The sequence below is a fragment of the Crinia signifera genome, chromosome 4 (assembly GCF_055691185.1).
Source record: "Crinia signifera chromosome 4, ASM5569118v1, whole genome shotgun sequence".
Lineage (NCBI taxonomy): Eukaryota > Metazoa > Chordata > Amphibia > Anura > Myobatrachidae > Crinia > Crinia signifera.
Window position 1 is genome coordinate 3,261,479 of NC_139220.1, and position 22,539 is coordinate 3,284,017.

The 22,539-nt window shown below is 53.4% G+C and overlaps 1 protein-coding gene across 1 annotated transcript in view; it reads left to right on the forward strand.

Annotated features, from left to right (window-relative positions):
- The window catches only part of LOC146073557 (solute carrier organic anion transporter family member 1C1-like), a 47,505-nt gene extending 25,241 nt beyond the window's left edge, over nucleotides 1-22,264 (forward strand). The window contains exons 7-15 of the mRNA XM_083180752.1: nucleotides 7,855-7,953; nucleotides 8,407-8,622; nucleotides 8,834-8,998; nucleotides 10,658-10,853; nucleotides 11,596-11,761; nucleotides 19,350-19,534; nucleotides 20,302-20,366; nucleotides 20,470-20,587; nucleotides 21,725-22,264. Of these exons, the coding sequence (XP_083036878.1) occupies nucleotides 7,855-7,953; nucleotides 8,407-8,622; nucleotides 8,834-8,998; nucleotides 10,658-10,853; nucleotides 11,596-11,761; nucleotides 19,350-19,534; nucleotides 20,302-20,366; nucleotides 20,470-20,587; nucleotides 21,725-21,941 (1,427 nt within the window). The 3' untranslated portion in view covers nucleotides 21,942-22,264. The remainder of the gene's footprint in view (nucleotides 1-7,854; nucleotides 7,954-8,406; nucleotides 8,623-8,833; nucleotides 8,999-10,657; nucleotides 10,854-11,595; nucleotides 11,762-19,349; nucleotides 19,535-20,301; nucleotides 20,367-20,469; nucleotides 20,588-21,724) is intronic.
- Nucleotides 22,265-22,539: the final 275 nt, after the last annotated feature.

Genomic DNA, 22,539 nt, shown 5'->3' on the forward strand with positions numbered 1-22,539 from the left:
TACTACAGCACATTCCCCAGGGCATCTGACAGCACATACCCCCGGGGCAGCTAACCATACTACAGCACATTCCCCAGGGCATCTGACAGCACATACACCGGGGCAGCTAACCATACTACAGCACATTCCCCGGGGCACCTGACAGCACATACCCCGGGGCAGCTAACCACTACAGCACATTCCCCGGGGCACCTGACAGCACATACCCCGGGGCAGCTAACCATACTACAGCACATTCCCCGGGGCACCTGACAGCACATACCCCAGGGCAGCTAACCACTACAGCACATTCCCCGGGGCACCTGACAGCACATACCCCGGGGCAGCTAACCATACTACAGCACATTCCCCGGGGCACCTGACAGCACATACCCCAGGGCAGCTAACCACTACAGCATATTCCCCGGGGCACCTGACAGCACATACCCCGGGGCAGCTAACCATACTACAGCACATTCCCCGGGGCACCTGACAGCATATACCCCCGGGGCAGCTAACCACTACAGCACATTCCCCAGGGCACCTGACAGCACATACCCCGGGGCAGCTAACCACTGCAGCACATTCCCCGGGGCACCTGACAGCATATACCCCCGGGGCAGCTAACCATACTACAGCACATTCCCCGAGGCACCTGACAGCACATACCCCGGGGCAGCTAACCATACTACAGCACATTCCCCGGGGCACCTGACAGCATATACCCCCGGGGCAGCTAACCATACTACAGCACATTCCCCGGGGCACCTGACAGTACATACCCCCGGGGCAGCTAACCACTACAGCACATTCCCCGGGGCACCTGACAGCACATACCCCGGGGCAGCTAACCACTACAGCACATTCCCCGGGGCACCTGACAGCACATACCCCCGGGCAGCTAACCACTACAGCACATTCCCCAGGGCACCTGACAGCACATACCCCCGGGGCAGCTAACCATACTACAGCACATTCCCTGCGGCACCTGACAGCACATACCCCGGGGCAGCTAACCACTACAGCACATTCCCCGGGGCACCTGACAGCACATACCCTGGGGCAGCTAACCATACTACAGCACATTCCCCGGGGCACCTGACAGCACATATCCCCGGGGCAGCTAACCATACTACAGCACATTCCCCAGGGCACCTGACAGCACATACCCCCGGGGCAGCTAACCACTACAGCACATTCCCCGGGGCACCTGACAGCACATACCCCGGGGCATCTAACCATATACTACAGCAAATTCCCTGCGGCACCTGACAGCACATACCCCGGGGCAGCTAACCATACTACAGCACATTCCCCGGGGCACCTGACAGCACATACCCCGGGGCAGCTAACCACTACAGCACATTCCCCGGGGCACCTGACAGCACATACCCCGGGGCAGCTAACCATACTACAGCACATTCCCCGGGGCACCTGACAGCACATACCCCAGGGCAGCTAACCACTACAGCACATTCCCCGGGGCACCTGACAGCACATTCCCCGGGGCACCTGACAGCATATACCCCCGGGGCAGCTAACCATACTACAGCACATTCCCCGGGGCACCTGACAGTACATACCCCCGGGGCAGCTAACCACTACAGCACATTCCCCGGGGCACCTGACAGCACATACCCCGGGGCAGCTAACCACTACAGCACATTCCCCGGGGCACCTGAAAGCACATACCCCCGGGGCAGCTAACCACTACAGCACATTCCCCGGGGCACCTGACAGCACATACCCCGGGGCAGCTAACCACTACAGCACATTCCCCGGGGCACTTGACAGCACATACCCCCGGGGCAGCTAACCACTACAGCACATTCCCCAGGGCACCTGACAGCACATACCCCCGGGGCAGCTAACCATACTACAGCACATTCCCCGGGGCACCTGACAGCACATACCCCCGGGGCAGCTAACCATACTACAGCACATTCCCCGGGGCACCTGACAGCACATACCCCCGGGGCAGCTAACCACTACAGCACATTCCCCGGGGCACCTGACAGCACATACCCAGGGGCAGCTAACCATACTACAGCACATTCCCCGGGGCACCTGACAGCACATACCCCGGGGCAGCTAACCATACTACAGCACATTCCCCGGGGCACCTGACAGCACATACCCCGGGGCAGCTAACCACTACAGCACATTCCCCGGGGCACCTGACAGCACATACCCCCGGGGCAGCTAACCACTACAGCACATTCCCCGGGGCACCTGACAGCACATACCCCGGGGCACCTGACAGCACATACCCCCGGGGCATCTGACAGCACATACCCCCGGGGCACCTGACAGCACATACCCCCGGGGCATCTGACAGCACATACCCCCGGGGCACCTGACAGCACATACCCCCGGGGCATCTGACAGCACATACCCCCGGGGCACCTGACAGCACATACCACCGGGGCAGATAACCATACTACAGCACATTCCCCGGGGCACCTGACAGCACATACCCCCGGGGCATCTGACAGCACATACCCCCGGAGCACCTGACAGCACATACCCCCGGGGCAGATAACCACTACAGCACATTCCCCAGGGCACCTGACAGCACATACCCCCGGGGCAGTTAACCATACTACAGCACATTCCCCGGGGCACCTGACAGCACATACCCCGGGGCAGCTAACCACACTACAGCACATTCCCCGGGGCACCTGACAGCATATACCCCTGGGGCAGCTAACCACTACAGCACATTCCCCGGGGCACCTGACAGCACATACCCCGGGGCAGCTAACCATACTACAGCACATTCCCCGGGGCACCTGACAGCACATACCCCGGGGCAGCTAACCATACTACAGCACATTCCCCGGGGCACCTGACAGCATATACCCCCGGGGCAGCTAACCACTACAGCACATTCCCCGGGGCACCTGACAGCACATACCCCGGGGCAGCTAACCATACTACAGCACATTCCCCGGGGCACCTGACAGCACATACCCCGGGGCAGCTAACCATACTACAGCACATTCCCCGGGGCACCTGACAGCACATACCCCCGGGACAGCTAACCACACTACAGCACATTCCCCGGGGCACCTGACAGCACATAACCCGGGGCAGCTAACCACTACAGCACATTCCCCGGGGCACCTGACAGCACATACCCCCGGGGCAGATAACCATACTACAGCACATTCCCCGGGGCACCTGACAGCACATACCCCGGGGCAGCTAACCATACTACAGCACATTCCCCGGGGCACCTGACAGCACATACCCCGGGGCAGCTAACCATACTACAGCACATTCCCCGGGGCACCTGACAGCACATACCCCGGGGCAGCTAACCACTACAGCACATTCCCCGGGGCACCTGACAGCACATACCACCGGGGCAGATAACCATACTACAGCACATTCCCCGGGGCACCTGACAGCACATACCCCCGGGGCATCTGACAGCACATACCCCCGGAGCACCTGACAGCACATACCCCCGGGGCAGATAACCACTACAGCACATTCCCCAGGGCACCTGACAGCACATACCCCCGGGGCAGTTAACCATACTACAGCACATTCCCCGGGGCACCTGACAGCACATACCCCGGGGCAGCTAACCACACTACAGCACATTCCCCGGGGCACCTGACAGCATATACCCCTGGGGCAGCTAACCACTACAGCACATTCCCCGGGGCACCTGACAGCACATACCCCGGGGCAGCTAACCATACTACAGCACATTCCCCGGGGCACCTGACAGCACATACCCCGGGGCAGCTAACCATACTACAGCACATTCCCCGGGGCACCTGACAGCATATACCCCCGGGGCAGCTAACCACTACAGCACATTCCCCGGGGCATGACAGCACATACCCCGGGGCAGCTAACCATACTACAGCACATTCCCCAGGGCACCTGACAGCACATACCCCGGGGCAGCTAACCGCTACAGCACATTCCCCGGGGCACCTGACAGCACATACCCCAGGGCAGCTAACCATACTACAGCACATTCCCCGGGGCACCTGACAGCACATACCCCCGGGACAGCTAACCACACTACAGCACATTCCCCGGGGCACCTGACAGCACATAACCCGGGGCAGCTAACCACTACAGCACATTCCCCGGGGCACCTGACAGCACATACCCCCGGGGCAGATAACCATACTACAGCACATTCCCCGGGGCACCTGACAGCACATACCCCGGGGCAGCTAACCATACTACAGCACATTCCCCGGGGCACCTGACAGCACATACCCCGGGGCAGCTAACCACTACAGCAAATTCCCCGGGGCACCTGACAGCACATACCCCCGGGGCACCTGACAGCACATACCCCCGGGGCAGCTAATCATACTACAGCACATTCCCCGCGGCACCTGACAGCACATACCCCCCGGGGCCGCTAACCACTACAGCACATTCCCCGCGGCACCTGACAGCACATACCCCCGGAGCACCTGACAGCACATACCCCCGGGGCAGCTAACCACTACAGCACATTTCCCAGGGCACCTGACAGCACATACCCCCGGGGCAGCTAAGCACACTACAGCACATTCCCCGGGGCACCTGACAGCACATACTCCGGGGCAGCTAACCACTACAGCACATTCCCCGGGGCACCTGACAGCACATACCCCCGGGGCAGCTAACCACTACAGCACATTCCCCAGGGCACCTGACAGCACATACCCCCGGGGCAGATAACCACTACAGCACATTCACCGGGGCACCTGACAGCACATTCCCCCGGGGCAGCTAACCATACTACAGCACATTCCCCGCGGCACCTGACAGCACATACCCCCGGGGCAGCTAACCATACTACAGCACATTCCCCGGGGCACCTGACAGCACATACCCCCGGGGCAGCTAATCACTACAGCACATACCCCCGGGGCAGATAACCATACTACAGCACACTCCCCGTGGCACCTGACAGCACATACCCCCGGGGCAGCTAACCACTACAGCACATTCCCCGGGGCAGCTAACCATACTACAGCACATTCCCCGGGGCACCTGACAGCACATACCCCCCGGGGCAGCTAACCATACTACAGCACATTCCCCGGGGCACCTGACAGCACATACCCCCGGGGCAGCTAACCACTACAGCACATTCCCCGGGGCACCTGACAGCACATACCCCAGGGCAGCTAACCACTACAGCACATTCCCCGCGGCACCTGACAGCACATACCCCCGGGGCACCTGACAGCACATACCCCCGGGGCAGCTAACCATACTACAGCACATTCCCCGGGGCACCTGACAGAACATACCCCCGGGGCAGATAACCACTACAGCACATTCCCCGGGGCACCTGACAGAACATACCCCCGGGGCAGCTAACCATACTACAGCACATTCCCCGGGGCACCTGACAGCACATACCCCCGGGGCAGATAACCACTACAGCACATTCCCGGGGCACCTGACAGAACATACCCCCGGGGCAGCTAACCATACTACAGCACATTCCCCGGGGCACCTGACAGCACATACCCCGGGGCAGCTAACCATACTACAGCACATTCCCCGGGGCACCTGACAGCACATACCCCCGGGGCAGCTAACCACTACAGCACATTCCCCGGGGCAGCTAACCATACTACAGCACATTCCCCGGGGCACCTGACAGCACATACCCCCCGGGGCAGCTAACCATACTACAGCACATTCCCCGGGGCACCTGACAGCACATACCCCCGGGGCAGCTAACCACTACAGCACATTCCCCGGGGCACCTGACAGCACATACCCCAGGGCAGCTAACCACTACAGCACATTCCCCGCGGCACCTGACAGCACATACCCCCGGGGCACCTGACAGCACATACCCCCGGGGCAGATAACCACTACAGCACATTCCCCGGGGCACCTGACAGAACATACCCCCGGGGCAGCTAACCATACTACAGCACATTCCCCGGGGCACCTGACAGCACATACCCCCGGGGCAGATAACCACTACAGCACATTCCCGGGGCACCTGACAGAACATACCCCCGGGGCAGCTAACCATACTACAGCACATTCCCCGGGGCACCTGACAGCACATACTCCGGGGCAGCTAACCACTACAGCACATTCCCCGGGGCACCTGACAGCACATACCCCGGGGCAGATAACCATACTACAGCACATTCCCCGGGGCACCTGACAGCACATACCCCGGGGCAGCTAACCATACTACAGCACATTCCCCGGGGCACCTGACAGCACATACCCCGGGGCAGCTAACCATACTACAGCACATTCCCCGGGGCACCTGACAGCACATACCCCCGGGGCAGCTAACCACTACAGCACATACCCCGGGGCACCTGACAGCACATACTCCGGGGCAGCTAACCATACTACAGCACATTCCCCGGGGCACCTGACAGCAAATACCCCCGGGGCAGCTAACCATACTACAGCACATTCCCCGGGGCACCTGACAGCACATACCCCCGGGGCAGATAACCACTACAGCACATTACCGGGGCACCTGACAGCACATACCCCCGGGGCAGATAACCATACTACAGCACATTCCCCGGGGCACCTGACAGCACATACTCCGGGGCAGCTAACCATACTACAGCACATTCCCCGGGGCACCTGACAGCACATACCCCAGGGCATCTGACAGCACATACCCCCGGGACACCTGACAGCACATACCCCCGGGGCAGCTAACCATACTACAGCACATTCCCCGGGGCACCTGACAGCACATACCCCGGGGCAGCTAACCATACTACAGCACATTCCCCGGGGCACCTGACAGCACATACCCCCCGGGGCAGCTAACCATACTACAGCACATTCCCCGGGGCACCTGACAGCACATACCCCCGGGGCAGATAACCACTACAGCACATTACCGGGGCACCTGACAGCACATACCCCCGGGGCAGATAACCATACTACAGCACATTCCCCGGGGCACCTGACAGCACATACTCCGGGGCAGCTAACCATACTACAGCACATTCCCTGGGGCACCTGACAGCACATACCCCAGGGCATCTGACAGCACATACCCCCGGGACACCTGACAGCACATACCCCCGGGGCAGCTAACCATACTACAGCACATTCCCCGGGGCACCTGACAGCACATACCCCGGGGCAGCTAACCATACTACAGCACATTCCCCGGGGCACCTGACAGCACATACCCCCGGGGCAGCTAACCACTACAGCACATTCCCCGGGGCACCTGACAGCACATACCCCCGGGGCAGCTAACCACTACAGCACATTCCCCGGGGCACCTGACAGCACATACCCCAGGGCAGCTTACCATACTACAGCACATTCCCCGGGGCACCTGACAGCACATACCCCCGGGGCAGCTAACCATACTACAGCACATTCCCCGGGGCACCTGACAGCACATACCCCGGGGCAGCTAACCACTACAGCACATTCCCCGGGGCACCTGACAGCACATACCCAGGGCAGCTAACCATACTACAGCACATTCCCCGGGGCACCTGACAGCACATACCCCGGGGCAGCTAACCACTACAGCACATACCCCGGGGCACCTGACAGCACATTCCCCCGGGGCAGCTAACCATACTACAGCACATTCCCCGGGGCACCTGACAGCACATACCCCCGGGGCAGCTAACCATACTACAGCACATTCCCCGGGGCACCTGACAGCACATACCCCCGGGGCAGCTAACCACTACAGCACATTCCCCGGGGCACCTGACAGCACATACCCCGGGGCACCTGACAGCACATACCCCCGGGGCAGATAACCATACTACAGCACATTCCCCGGGGCACCTGACAGCACATTCCCTGTGTGTATAGAGATATTGCGAATTAATGTTCTGCGGGGATCACTGAATAATCGGCTCTTCCGTCCGGCAGCATGTCTCCACACCGTGGCGCTAATTGGCCCAATGATGGGCTTCATGATGGGATCTTTCTGCGCTAAACTCTACGTGGACATTGGCTTTGTGGACACGGGTAAGTCTCCATATGTATATTTAGGAAACATGAACTCACCTAGCCAGAGTTGTAAATATCAGTGTATCAGAAAAGGGTTCTAATATACAGGTATGTGATCGTCTTACTGCATCTTCCTAAAAAGACAGCACAGATGGAGAATATACAGCAAGGCGGCCACTGTATTCAGTCACATATGGGAACCTTTAGGATTGTCATTGCTGGGATCAGAGTCATCCACTTTGAAGTTTGGGGTCATTTGGATAATTGATAATCAAGTTCAAAGTTCTGTTAAAGTTCCCTCAGGATTAATAAGACGACCTCTCAGATCACGTGTCAGATTTTATTTTATTTAAGGTACTTCTGTCTCCATGTCTCACTATTGCAAATAATACACTTTTCGGGATAATCCCCTACGTTTGCTCCAGAGCTCGGATATGTACAAGACATTGCAGGATATAATTTCTCTTCTAGAGAGTATAACCATTACACCACAGGACACGCGTTGGGTCGGTGCCTGGTGGATCGGATTCCTGGTGGCTGGAACAGTTACGTTAATTTCAGGGATCCCTTTCTGCTTCCTCCCCAAGACTATGACCAAGGAAGGGACCAAACATGACCTCAACTTACTGAAGTTCAAAAAGAACGAAAAATCAGAGTCGGAAAGTCCTAAAAGTTCAACAATGAAAGGTGAGTTGTTAGTGTGTGTGTGTGTTTGTGTGGGGGGATACCAAATGTTTAAAGGGTCATTATAATGCAAAGATTAAATATCCATTAACTGCTACGGTATAATAAATTAATAATGCGTCATAGTTTGTATATAAAGTGTATACAGCCTATATATCTGATATAAGAGATGTAGCGGAACCAGAGCAGGAACTCATTGATGGTCTTCACTCAGGGTTTTTCCTCGCTCTGAAGAAGCTGGGCAGTAACCGTCTATATGTGACGCTAATGTGTCTGAATATGCTGCAATTGAACAGTTTCTTAGGATATATAACGTACAAACCCAAGTACATGGAGCAGCAGTACGGCCAGTCCATCTCCAAGTCCAACTTCTTCACCGGTAAGTCGGCACTTTAATATAACCATCATAAAGGGGGATGAATAGAAGATGAGTCATGATGTCTCCCCCCATGCTGTTTTATGCCCCAGTCCTAGGGTAGAACAATGGGTTCTTGCTATAATTAATCCCTTGGTGAAGGGGGATGATAGCCGGTCACTTGGACATTTATCCCATAATAGTCATTTGTGACCTCAGAGGGGCTCCAGCTTCCTGTCCTTAGTGTCTTTATAGGAAGTGACTGGCTAGGAATTAAACTTAACACCTGGCCCTCTTTAAGAACATTAGTCATCTGTTCAATTCTGTGCTACAACATTGTCGAAATGGACTTGGGACAGTCCATTCTGTCACAAGTATGTTATATATTTAAAAGGGCATACAGTTTTACAAACCAAGCAGTTCAGCGACAGGGACTGCCACATTTGTGGCTGAAGTGATTGGTTTGTTTTGTCCCTCACAAAACAAGTTACCAATGGGCTTATGGCAGCTAAACTAATAGTGCTGTGAATGATCTCTACTGTGAATGATGTAGCCATCATTATTATCCTCATCCTCAACCTCATCCATCTTAACTTCATCATCACACAATATGAATTCACCCCCCTGGAATCCACTATTATAGAAGTTTACGTGCTTTGATGTAATTGCTGTTAAAGGAGTTCCTCATGAAATTTGTAGGCTATTTGGATGAACATCAACTTTTCCACATTTTAAGAAAGTAGACTCCTTCACCTATCACTCACAAGGTTCCCGATTGCATTGAAAACTCTTTTCGAGAATGCACTTCAAGGTGGGAGCCTAAGTAATACAAAGCCAGTTTGTACAAGGGCCTCCAAAATGCCCTTTTCCCCCCTCCCAGTAGTCAAAGGGACTGTCTGATATGACTATTTTTGGGGGGGCTTTGGTGGCTTTTGCTATATGTACTAAGCTTGGCAATGCTGGGCTTCAGTGCAGAGAGTAACGCCAGCAGCAGGACTCCCTGGCCTGAAACCCAGAAGAGACGGCATCGCATAAGGCAGCTTTTTCCGACAGAGCTGTCCTTTGCAATACTGACAACAAACTAGTAAATATGGGATTAGTATGATTGCAATAAGTGGTGTGATGTACTGGAAAGGCTTAGTACATCATGCGCTGAGTCACTTTAGAGGTGTCAATAATGTTGGGCAATTGTTTAGACCTGACCAGATGTCATAATGTTGTGTCACTCTGGTGCGCTACATCCTCAACAGTAGTGGGTCTCTGGGAATGGACAGTTTTCTGCTGGCGGCAGCAACAGCGCTAGTATTTGTTTTCTGCTCCTGCTCGTCTGTTGACTGATCAGTGATCACAATCCATGTTAACTCGCATCGCTTATATTATTAATGAGGTGGCGCAGCACCCACTGTTACTGTAAAACAATGCCACTGTCTGGCACTGAACACACACACGTTTTAAAAAAAATGCAAGATATAAGACATTTTGCCTTATTTTGGAATCAGAGTCAGCCGGGATGATCAGAGCCTGAACTCGGATTACCGTCACGTGGGTTTGATTTTCTGAGAACCAGACATGCTCATCTGTACTAATAAGTCACTTAGCAAGAGGCTGCTGCCGGGATTTACTGGTCCCAAGATAACTAGAACAATGGCCGTTAGCTGCAATAATCCATACTTTCCCCTTCAGGAGTTACCACCTTGCCAGCCGCTGCTCTGGGGATGCTGCTCGGTGGGCTGATCATGAAGAAGTACAAGTTTGGCCTGCTTTCAGCTTGTAAGATGGTCTTTGCGACATCATTTACTGCCTTCATCCTCTCTATGTCTCTCTTTATGATTGGCTGCAAGAATAATGATGTCGCTGGGATAACGGTCACATACAACGGGCAAGTCATGATTTTTATTTCCTAAATATGCGTTTAATATACATTGTATATGTATTGCTTCCAGTCCATAAGGAAAAGAAAGACAGGAAACCATTGCCAGATCTCTTATTATTGTTACTAGCAGTTTTATATACAGTGCATAAGACAGACAGTCATGGAGGTAGGAGGGCCCTGCTCGCACGCTTACACTGAGATAGGCATGTGATACACACAGACAGGTGCGCTATATATATATATATATATGTTTCATAATGTCCATGAGATTGTAGAGGCCTCTCTGGTGGCTGTATGATCCAGTCACCCAGCTTGATGATGGGAAAGTGAGAGAGATAAAGTGTGTGTGTGTGTGGGGGGGGGGGCTACTTCTCTGTATTTACCATTGCAGCAGCCTGTAGGGGTCTTTGCAGAAGTATAGTGGGGGGCTGCCAATCAGCTCTTCTGTCCTCTAGCAATGGGGAGAATGGTCTGCACAGCACAGCTTCCCTGTTACCACTGCAGGGGAGGCGCTGTAGTGTAGGACAGATGGCGACTGTGGCGGAAACCCTGTATTATATGTGAGAGGCGATGGCAGATAAGAGACCACTGCTGATTGGCTGATTGACACGGATAGGTGCTCTCTGTGTGGCTTGCTACGTTATATCTGCTGTACCAGGAGGCGTCGCAGTTTTATTGATGCATAATAGGGAAGGTGGATACTTGGGGTGCAGTGATGTCATCAGGAGTCTCCCCTCCTCTATTTCAGGAGCAAACTGAACATGTTCCAGGACAACTTCTTATCCGCCTCCTGTAACTCAGACTGCAGATGTGTGACCAGCCGCTGGGACCCGGTGTGCGGGGAAAACAATGTCACCTATATGTCCGCATGCCTGGCCGGGTGTAAGTCGTCCATAGGAGGAGGAAAAAACATGGTGAGTCCGGCGGGCACTTACCACTAATCCAGGAAAGAATAGTGAGAACTGTAGGGGTGTGTCTCATATAACGCCTGTGCGCATAAATGGGGCGTGGCCTGTAGTAACGCAGTCATGGCTTAGTGGGAATGCCACAATCGCATACCTCCCAACTTCTCCAAAGCTGAAAAAAGGACAAGTAACAGAAAAGGGGCGTGGCCTATTACACTGGGCGTGGTCCCGTGGGATGATGCGTCCTCAGGCCATGCCCTCGTTTTCCGCCCGTCTGCAATGCTGAACAGACGCTGTACGCATTGTGCGACTTCTGTATCCCAGACTGGGCCCATACACACTAGAAGATATGACGCTGGGGAACAATTCCCCTTGAGCTGATCATGAAAGATATTCTGCATCCACACTGAGAGACATAAGATATTGGCTACAATGACTGCGCATGTAAATAAAGGGCTGGTGTGCAGAGTACTGCAGGGTGTAATCATGTAAACCATCTCTTATAAATTTGGCTACATCTGTCACTCAAAGTGTGTCTGACCCTCTAACGCTGGGTGGAGCCTCTGACTCACATGACAGAGAACCAGCCCAGTGAGCCCACAGTCATAGGAGGGACACATTGCTCTGCTCCTGCACTTTCCTTTTAATGTATGATTGCCATCACCTGTGTTGAAGCACCTTTCCTATCAATTAACCTGTTCAACACAGATGGAGGTAATCATACATTAGGAAGAAAGTCCAGCGGCAGAGCATTGTGTCCCTCCTGGCATAGGTCATGTTGGGAGGTATGCACAGTGCCAGACACCCTCTGCCTCCCCATGTTACCCAGCAAAGACACAGCTACTCACCAGACACATAAGGTGAGCGCCCCCCTCCCGCGATTCGCGGGGCCCTCCCACGATTCGCACGCTCCCCCGCCCCCGCGAACCCCCCCTACCGCAATTCGCGGCACCCCCCCCCCACGATTTGTGGCAACCCCAACCCCCACGACCCCCCCTCCGGCGATTCGGGGCACCCCACCCCTGCGTCCCCCCCTTCTACGATTCGCTGCAACCCCCCGCGACCATCCCCCCCGCGACCCTCCCATGATTTGCGGCACCCCCCTGACCCCCCCCCACTCCCGTGATTCGCGGCAAACCCCCCGGCCCCGTGACCCCCCCTCCCGCGATTCGCTGCAACCCACACGCCCACCCCTCCCACAATTGGCAGCACCCACCCCGCGACCCCCCCTCCTCCAATTCATGGCACACACCCCCACGCCACCCCCCCCTCCCGTGGACAACCCCCCCCCAGCCGCCGCAATTCACAGCAACCCCAGGATCAAATGGCACATGCAAAACACTGACATGGCTATGGTCGACGATGAAAAAGGTTGACATGAGTTTTTGAAGATTTATTTTTCATTTTAAGAATGTTTTCATATTTATTCTCATGTGTCGACATGGTCACCAATGAAGTGCCACACTTATGTCAACATTTAATGTGTTGACCTTTCTGTGTTGATTTTTTCTTGTGGCGATTTGCGGCACCCCAGCGACCCCCTCCCGTGATTCATGGTACCCCCCCACGCGACCTCCCTCCCGCGATTCGCGTCACCCACCCCCCACGACCCCCCCTCCCACAATTCGCGGCACCCCCGCGACCCCCCGCGCAATTCGCAGACACCCCCCACCTCCCTCCCCCCCATTCACGGCAACCCCACGATTAAATGGCACATGCAAAACACTGACATGGCTATGGTCGACAATGAAAAAGGTTGACATGAGCTTTTGAAGATTTATTTTTCATTTTTTGAATGTTTTCATATTCATTCTCATGTGTCGACATGGACACCAATGAAGTGCCACACTTATGTCAACATTTACATGTGTTGACCTTTCTGTGTTGATTTTTTCCTGTGGCGATTTGCGGCACCCTCCCGCGATTCGTAGCACACCCCCCACAATTCGCGGCACCCCCAGCGACTCAAGCGATTCGCGGCCCCACCCCGTGACACCCCCCTCCTGCAATTCATGGCACCCTGCGACCCCCCCTCCCACGATTCGCGCCAACCCCCCGGGCCCCCCCTCCCGCGGTTTGCAGTACCCCCCTACCGCAATTTCCTCCCCCCCACCCCCACTCCTGTCATTGCGGCAACCCCCCGCCCCCGCGACCTACCCTCCCACGATTCACTGCAACCCCCCGCGCCCCCCCTCCCACGATTCGCGGCACCCACACCCCCGCGAGCCCCCCTCCCGCAATTCACGGCATCCACCCACGACCCCTCCTCCCGTGATTCGCGGACACCCCTCACCTCCCCCCCCCCGCACGTGATTCACGGCAACCCCAGGATTAAATGGCACATGCAAAACACTGACACGGCTATGGTCGACAATGAAAAAGGTTGACATGAGTTTTTGAAGATTTATTTTTCTTTTTTTGAATGTTTTCATATTCATTCTCATGTGTCGACATGGACACCAATGAGGTGTCACACTTATGTCAACATTTACATGTGTTGACCTTTCTGTGTTGATTTTTTCTTGTGGCAATTTTTTTCCAGTGACAACTATGTGCAAATCAACCTACACATCATCAACCAATTCTTTGTATAATATATAACACCTGTTCTGTTTTACTGTAGGTGTTTTAAGTCAGAACTTTTACTGCTACTATTACTGTTTTTGTAAATGCATTCTGAATGACAGCAACATCCTACCATCCTTCTACAAGAATATATAACCAACTAGGTGATTCATCACACCCCGTGCCCCCCCTCCCACAATTCACGGACCTCCCGCGCACCCCCCTCCCACGATTCACGTCACCCCCGCGCACCCCCTCCCGCAATTCGCAACCCCCCCTCGCGCGATTCACACCCCCTCCCGCGCTTTGCGGACCCACGCGATTTGCGGACACATGCGCCCCCTCCCTCCCCTTATTCACGGCACCCCCGTGCCCCTCCCACAATTCACGGCACCCCTAAGCCCCTCTTTAGTCCCCCGTATACGCACACACTCCTATCACTACCCAGCTTCCTGCTCTCCTGAACCGTAACTTCCATTACTGGGGAGTCGCTGACGCTGTTTTGCCCACATGCCCCTATCATGCCTGATATCCCAGCCTCCTGCTTTCATGCACCCTAACTCCCACCCAGTAGGAGGAGACACTGACTCAGGGCCACCATCCTGTACTGCCACGCTGGACCCTCACCCACTGGCAGAAGCTGCACAGTATCTCCCACCCTCCTCTTTAGTCCCCCTTATGCCCACACACCCCTATCACTACCCAGCCTCCTGTTTTCCTGTGTCGTGGCCTCCGCCAGTGGGGAGCCGCTGACTCAGAAACACCCTACTATACTATTGCACACACACACACACCTAAACAACATGCACACACAGCCCCCCCCCCCACACCCACAAATGTCACTGTACCCTCCACACTATCAATGTACATCTTACTCTGTAACCACTTTTTAATTAAACAAAACAATACACACCCCCTTCCACATCATATGCTCTCTATTTAACACATTTCACCTATAACTCAAGTTGCAATACAGGCATCTTTCATACAATTCTAACCATATTTCACACAATACAAACGTTCACAAATAAAAGGGGCGCAGCCCCTTACACCGGTGTGAAGAGCGCCCGTAGGGCGCGATGAATCACCTAGTGTATATATATATGTACTATATATATGTACGCTGTGTATCACACGCTGCTGCCGTACATCTAGGCTATACATTGGTGGTCAGTGTGGAGGGGGCATAGACCAACATTGGTGGCCGGTGGGGTGTGCATTATTAACGTGCACTAGTTATGCACCTTGAAAACAGGAGTTACGTACCCCCGAAATATCGGTTCTTTTTTGCACAATGTAATTGGGATAAAAATTTTTTTCAAGTATTGAAGTCTCAGAGTGCCACTGATTATCTGCTTCAATTATATATATATATATATATATATATATGTGTGTGTGTGTGTGATATATGGTGCACAAATAGCGCTTTCACTCACTTAGTGTTTCCCAGTATTTCAATAATAAATAGTAGAAAGTGTGACAATGGTTATACAAGTGATAATAGTGTTTAGTAAAGATCTATTCTAAAACACTCCAGAATCTGTGCTGTGTCGTCAGAAGTCATCGAATTGGCCTAATTTCCGTAGGACCATAAAGTACATGTAGAGAGAGGTGACTTCTGCGCCTTCAGTGTTTAAAGCAGTTTACATGGTGACAATCCTTCTTCATTTCCTATATACACAGCGAGTTCTGTAAGTGAGAATTCTCGTGTAGCGATATCTGTCACTGGAACGATCTCCTACCGTCACTTTCTCTCCTCTCAGCCGTCTCATTGGAGCATTTCAGACATGAGGGAAGTGTCAGGAGGAGGTTGTTATATATCCAGAGTGATCATTATGTGACTTGGTGAAAAATATATATCTTTTTTTAAAACAATACAAATCAATTAAAAAGGTATAAATATATAGAAACAGTGTGGGTGGACCTGTACATTAGCAAAAGTAGTTTATAACTTATCTGGTTGTGATGCCAGCGGGGGATGGAGAGGTATGAGCCCAACCGGTTCCGTCCCATCATATGGAATAAAGGGACCAAACCGGTTGGGCTAATACCTCTACTTTTGCTAATGTACGGGTCCACCCACACTGTTTCTATATATTTATACCTTTTTAGTTGATTTGTATTGTTTTAAATAAATGTTAAATTTTTTACAAAAACAATATCACGCTATGAGTTTTTCCCGTGCTGGGAGACATTTTTGGTTTTAAGGGTCTTGGGTGACACCTGCTGGAAACACCACCTGGATACATACAATCCAATTGTGAGTTCTTAAAATAAATGACATTTTAAAACTTGTTTTTCACAAGGCGATCACTATGTGCATTTAAATCAGTATAACCACAAGGTGGCGGCGTTCACCAACTTATCTTGTAAGCACAAGTATCTATAAAGTGTTTTTTCACTGCGTCACATAATGATCACTCTGGATATATAACAACCTCCTCCGGACACTTCCCTCATGTCTGAAATGCTCCAATGAGACGGCTGAGAGGAGAGAAAGTGACGGAAGGAGATCGTTCCAGTGACAGATATCGCTACACGAGAATCTCTGGTATCTCTTATATATTTAGCCAGATCTGTCACTCATCCCCTGTGTATATAACGTTCCCGCCCAGCAGGATACACATACCCGCCCCCCCAGGGAAAAGTGTTCTATGTGTATAACGTTCTACACACCCCACCCCCTTGACATCACCATCCACCATTACTCCACAGCCACCATCCACCATTACTCCCGCCCCCCCCCCATCTGCCAGCAAACACCCCCCCGGACACCCACGACCCCCCTCCCGTGATTCGCGGCACCCCCGCGACCCCCCCTCCCGCAATTCGCGGGACCACCCCCCGCGACCCACCCTCCCCCCCTTCGCGGGACCCCCCTCCTGCGATTCACGGACCCCCCCTCCCGCTATTCACGGCACCACCCGTGGTCCCCCTCCCGCGATTTGCGGCCCCACGCGATGCCCCCTCCCGCGATTTGTGGCACCCCTGCGACTCACGGCACCACCGCGCCCCCTCCCGCGATTTGCCGCACCCCCCTCTCATAATTTGCTGCACCCCCCTCCCGTGATTTGCAAACCCCCGCCCCCTCCCGCGATTCACGGCACCCCCCTCCTGCGATTTGCGCGCCCCGGAATTTGCGGACCCCCTCTTGAGATTCCCAGCACCCCCGCACCCCCTCCTGCGATTTGCGGAACCCCTCCCGCGATTCACAGAACCCCACAGCACCTCCAGCACCCCCTCCCGCGATTCGCAACCCCCCGTGACATCCCCCCGCACGATTCACACACCCCTCCAACGATTCACGGCACCCCCGCACCCACCCTCCAGCGATTCGCGGCCCCCCACAACCCCCCCTCCCGCGATTCATGACCCCCCGCGCCCCCCGCCAGCGATTCGCGGACCCCCGCGCCCCCCCTCCCTTCATTCACGGCACCCCGCGCGCCCCTCCCATGATTGACGGACCCCCACAACCCCCCTTCCCGCAATTCACTGACCCCCACAACCCCCCTCCCGCAATTTGCGGAACCCCCTTCCAGTGAGTCAAGGCCCCCCCGCGCCCCCTCCCGCAATTTGCAGACTCCCCTGACCCCTTTCCGGCAATTCCCCCCCAGCAGACCCCCGCGACCCCGCTCCTGCATTTCACATACCACCGTGAGAATGGGGGATCCTGTACCGCCACAAGCAGGTGCCGCCCCTAGGTGGGAAATCCAGCCCTAGCTGCCGCGCTGCAGGTTCCCCCACTGCCAGAAGTGACCCCACGGTCCTCTGCACCAGCGCCACAACTTTTATCAATGTCTTGCCCACATACCACTATTATACAGCCTCCTGCTCTCATGCACCCTCACTCCCTCCCAGTGGGAGGAGACCCTCACCCACTGCCGGGAGCTGCATACTGTCCCCACCCTCCTCCAGTTCTAGGGATGCCCATCAACTATCAATGATTTCAAATCATCGATGGTTTATGGCCGATATTGAAAATTTTTGCCATCGATGTGGGAGGACCAGATGGTTTCCCCCCCACACACACACACGGAAGTCCCGCCACCGAGTTCTGATTGACCCACGGCCTATTCAGTCAGATATATTGGATGACCATCGATAGCTACAACAATCAATGGTTATACAAGTAATATGTTACTACTATCGATGGCATGGTGCAAAATCGCCATCAATGCCAACCATCGATGGCGTCTGCACCAATGCCCATCCCTACTCTGCAACAGCCAAAAACCTTTACTACCCCTCATGCCCACACACCTCTATCACTGCCCTGCCTCCTGTTCTCCTGCCCCGTAACTTCCACCAGTGGGGACCCGCTCACCCTGTGTTGCCCACATTCCCCTATCATGCTTTACCACCCAGCCTCCTGCTCTCATGCACCCTAACTCCCACCCAGTAGGAGGACACTGACTCAGGGCCACCGTCCTGTACTCCTGTGCTGCCACGCTGGACCCTCACCCACTGGCAGAAGCTGCACAGTGTCCCCCACTCTCCTCTTTAGTCCCCCTTATGCCCACACACCCCTATCACTACCCAGCCTCCTGTTTTCCTGTGTCGTGACCTCCGCCAGTGGGGAGCCGCTGACTCAGAAACACCCTACTATACTATTGCACACACACCTAAACAACATGCACACACAGCCCCCCCCACACCCACAAATGTCACTGTACCATCCACACTATCAATGTACATCTTACTCTGTAACCGCTTTTTAATTAAACAAAACAATACACCCCCCTTCCACATCATATGCTCTCTATTTAACACATTTCACCTATAACTCAAGTTACAATACAGGCCATCTTTCATACAATTCTAACCATATTTCTCACAATACAAACGTTCACAAATTAAGGGGGCGCCTTAATCACCTAGTGTGTATATAAGAAATGAAGAAGGCTTGTCACCATGTAAACTGCTTTAAACACTGAAGGCGCAGAAGTCGCACCACTTTCTACATATATATATATATATACTGTATATGCGTTATATATTCATGCTTTATATATTCATGCTTCATGCTTGGCAGGTGTATCAGGACTGTTCCTGCGTAGGACTTTTAGGGACGGCGTCCAGGAATTCCTCGGCCAGGCTGGGCGTGTGCCCCAGAGATGACACCTGTAACACAATGTTCCTGTATTATATAATAGCACAAGCCATCTCCACGCTGGTGTACGCGTTTGGTGGCTCCGCAGCGTACGTCCTGGTCCTCTGGTGAGTGTCCTGCTTCTCCGCGTCTGGCCATCCCATCTGTGATCCCTGATGCTACGTTATAGAATTCCTCCCAGATAGATACTTATTCATACATGTAGCTATCATTAATACTAAGCTTTAGAGAGAGATAAAGCAGCAGCCAATCAGCTCCTGGCTGTCATGTTACAGCTAGGAGCTGATTGGCTGGTACTTTATCTTCCTCCAATGCTTAGTATTAGTATCTCTGTAGTAGTGTCATTTATATGTACTTTATCTTTCAGTTATATTTCACTTTACTTAAAATCAGTAATTGTGCACATGGGACTCAAACTCCGAACCTCATGCATAACGCCTTTCTGCATGACTGTAAATAGTACATACTGTATACCCTTCCATCTCACCCCATATCTATATATTACTATCAGGGTGACTTCTGCGACATAGGTCTATGATGGCGCTGTCTGAGATGGGAACATCACAAACCAAATTATTTGCTGGTGTAACTGTTTATGTGGCCAAACCTCCACCAGCCAATCATAAGGCAGCACTATTGTGACAGGTGGTGAACTCTGACCTGGACCACATGACCTGCTGGGCGGTCTGGAAACTGCGACAGTTATTTGCAGCCACCCATAAAGCAAGGATACTATGGGGTGGAAAGGGGTAAAATGTGTTCCACCCAGAAAACCTTTTGCCCAAGTTTGTTGTGGAATACAGAACACAATGTATATATACTCTGCATATGTACACACACACTGTATACAGACCTGTTCTTCTCTGTGCTGTAGGTGCGTCACCCCAGAACTGAAGGCCCTGGCTGTGGGCGTCTATATGTTACTGCTGAGAATGCTCGGTGAGTGGGGGGCGCTGGGCACCTCTATAGGGGGTAACTGGGTATTATAGAGACCTCAATAACCTGTATACTCATTGTAAATGCTTCTGTGTTTATTTCGCAGCTGGGATTCCGGCCCCCATCTACTTTGGGGCTCTCATAGACAGAACATGCCTGAAATGGGGGACCAAACTATGTGGCGGAAGAGGGGCCTGCCGGATGTATGACGCCATCTCCTTTAGGTAAATGAGGCCCTGGTACTAGTAACCCGGGTGATACCTGGCGCTGTGGTGCTGGTGTATCAGACTACGGGATGGCTCGTGAACATGGTCCCAAAACGCTGGGATGGACCCAAAGATGATTTAGGGCTTATTTACCAATGATCTGGGCTGGGTCCTAACAATCAATATTTCTCATCGCCAAATATGGTGCCAATAAGATAATAATTATTACCAAAATGTACTAAGAATCAGAAGCAGAGACCGAGACTCAGGCAATGGTACCAGCGCAAGGGTCGCGCCACATTTTAGGGGTCACGAGGTGGTCCAGCTGCAGGGTCACGCCACATTTTAGGGGTCACGAGGTGGCCTAGCTGCAGGGTCACGCCACATTTTAGGGGTCACAAGGTGATCCAGCTGCAGGGTCACGCCACGTTTTAGGGGTCACGAGGTGGTCCAGCTGCAGGGTCACACCACATTTTAGGGGAGATGCGGAATTCTCATTAACTTTACCCACAAAGGGTCTGATTCAGACGTGGTTGCAAATGCTGGCACATCAGCGACCATTATCAGTGACAGAGCTGCGAGGAATCGCCAGCGCAGGGCCCAATGAGAACTACATATATTGCGCATCGTATCCGCATCTGTGTGCAGCGCGCTATAAACCCTCGCTTGCCGCAATTAGCGAGTACGATGTACCACAACATATCCGCATCTGTGTGCAGCGCGCTATAAACCCTCGCTTGCCGCAATTAGCGAGTACGATATACCACAACGTATCCGCATCTGTGTGCAGCGCGCTATAAACCCTCGCTTGCCGCAATTAGCGAGTACGATGTACCACAATGTATCCGCATCTGTGTGCAGCGCGCTATAAACCCTCGCTTGCCGCAATTAGCGAGTACGATGTACCACAACATATCCGCATCTGTGTGCAGCGCGCTATAAACCCTCGCTTGCCGCAATTAGCGAGTACGATGTACCATAACGTTTCCGCATCTGTGTGCAGCGCGCTATAAACCCTCGCTTGCCGCAATTAGCGAGTACGATGTACCACAACATTTCCGCATCTGTGTGCAGCGCGCTATAAACCCTCGCTTGCTGCAATTAGCGAGTGTGATGTACTAAGACTCATCTGTGACAATGTCTCTCTCTCCCCAGAAACACCTTCCTGGGCCTGACCGCGGGGATCCGTGCCCCCTCATTTATTCTCTTTATCTGGTTTATATTTATGGTAAAGAAGCAGCTTTCTGTGAAGTCACCAGAAAATGGGGCACCGCAATCGGGCACCACGAAGAAAGACGCGCCCCCAGATGATGCCACCAAAGAGGACAAGGACACCGCCGCTATAGAGATAGAGAAAGAAACGTTCATTTAGTGCGTGAACCCCAGGACGCAGCGTGTCGCCGTTACACTGTGCTCCGATTATACTGAATGTGTGTGTGTGATGTCATCATCGTATGACATCTCGCCTGGGCGCCTGTATATTCCTGTACCATAATAATGTATATATGTATAACAGTGAGTCACATGTAGGGATAGCCATTGTTGCGGTTGCCATCGATGGCAATTCTGCAACTGGCCATCGATAGTGCTAAACTATGCAATGGCTGACCATCGATATTTTTATGTATCGATGGTCATCCATTGTGTTTGATTTATTGGACTGTGGGCAAATCAAAACACGGGGGTGGGACTTTGCAGGTGTCGGGGGGGCGGAGCTATGCTCAGTGTCCCGGCACTTTGAAAAAAAAAATCAAAACATTGTTTTGCTGTTCCATTGATGGGGGGAAACCATCTGATACTCCCCTATTGATGGCAAAAGTATTCGACATTGGCCATGAACCATCAATGATTTTAAATCATTGATGGTCGATGGCCATCCCTAGTCACAAGCTGGTGGATGAATCTGCGCTCAGTCTTACCGGTCACTGACACAGTGCGTCCTTCTGGCTCATCAAATAGCGCAACACTGC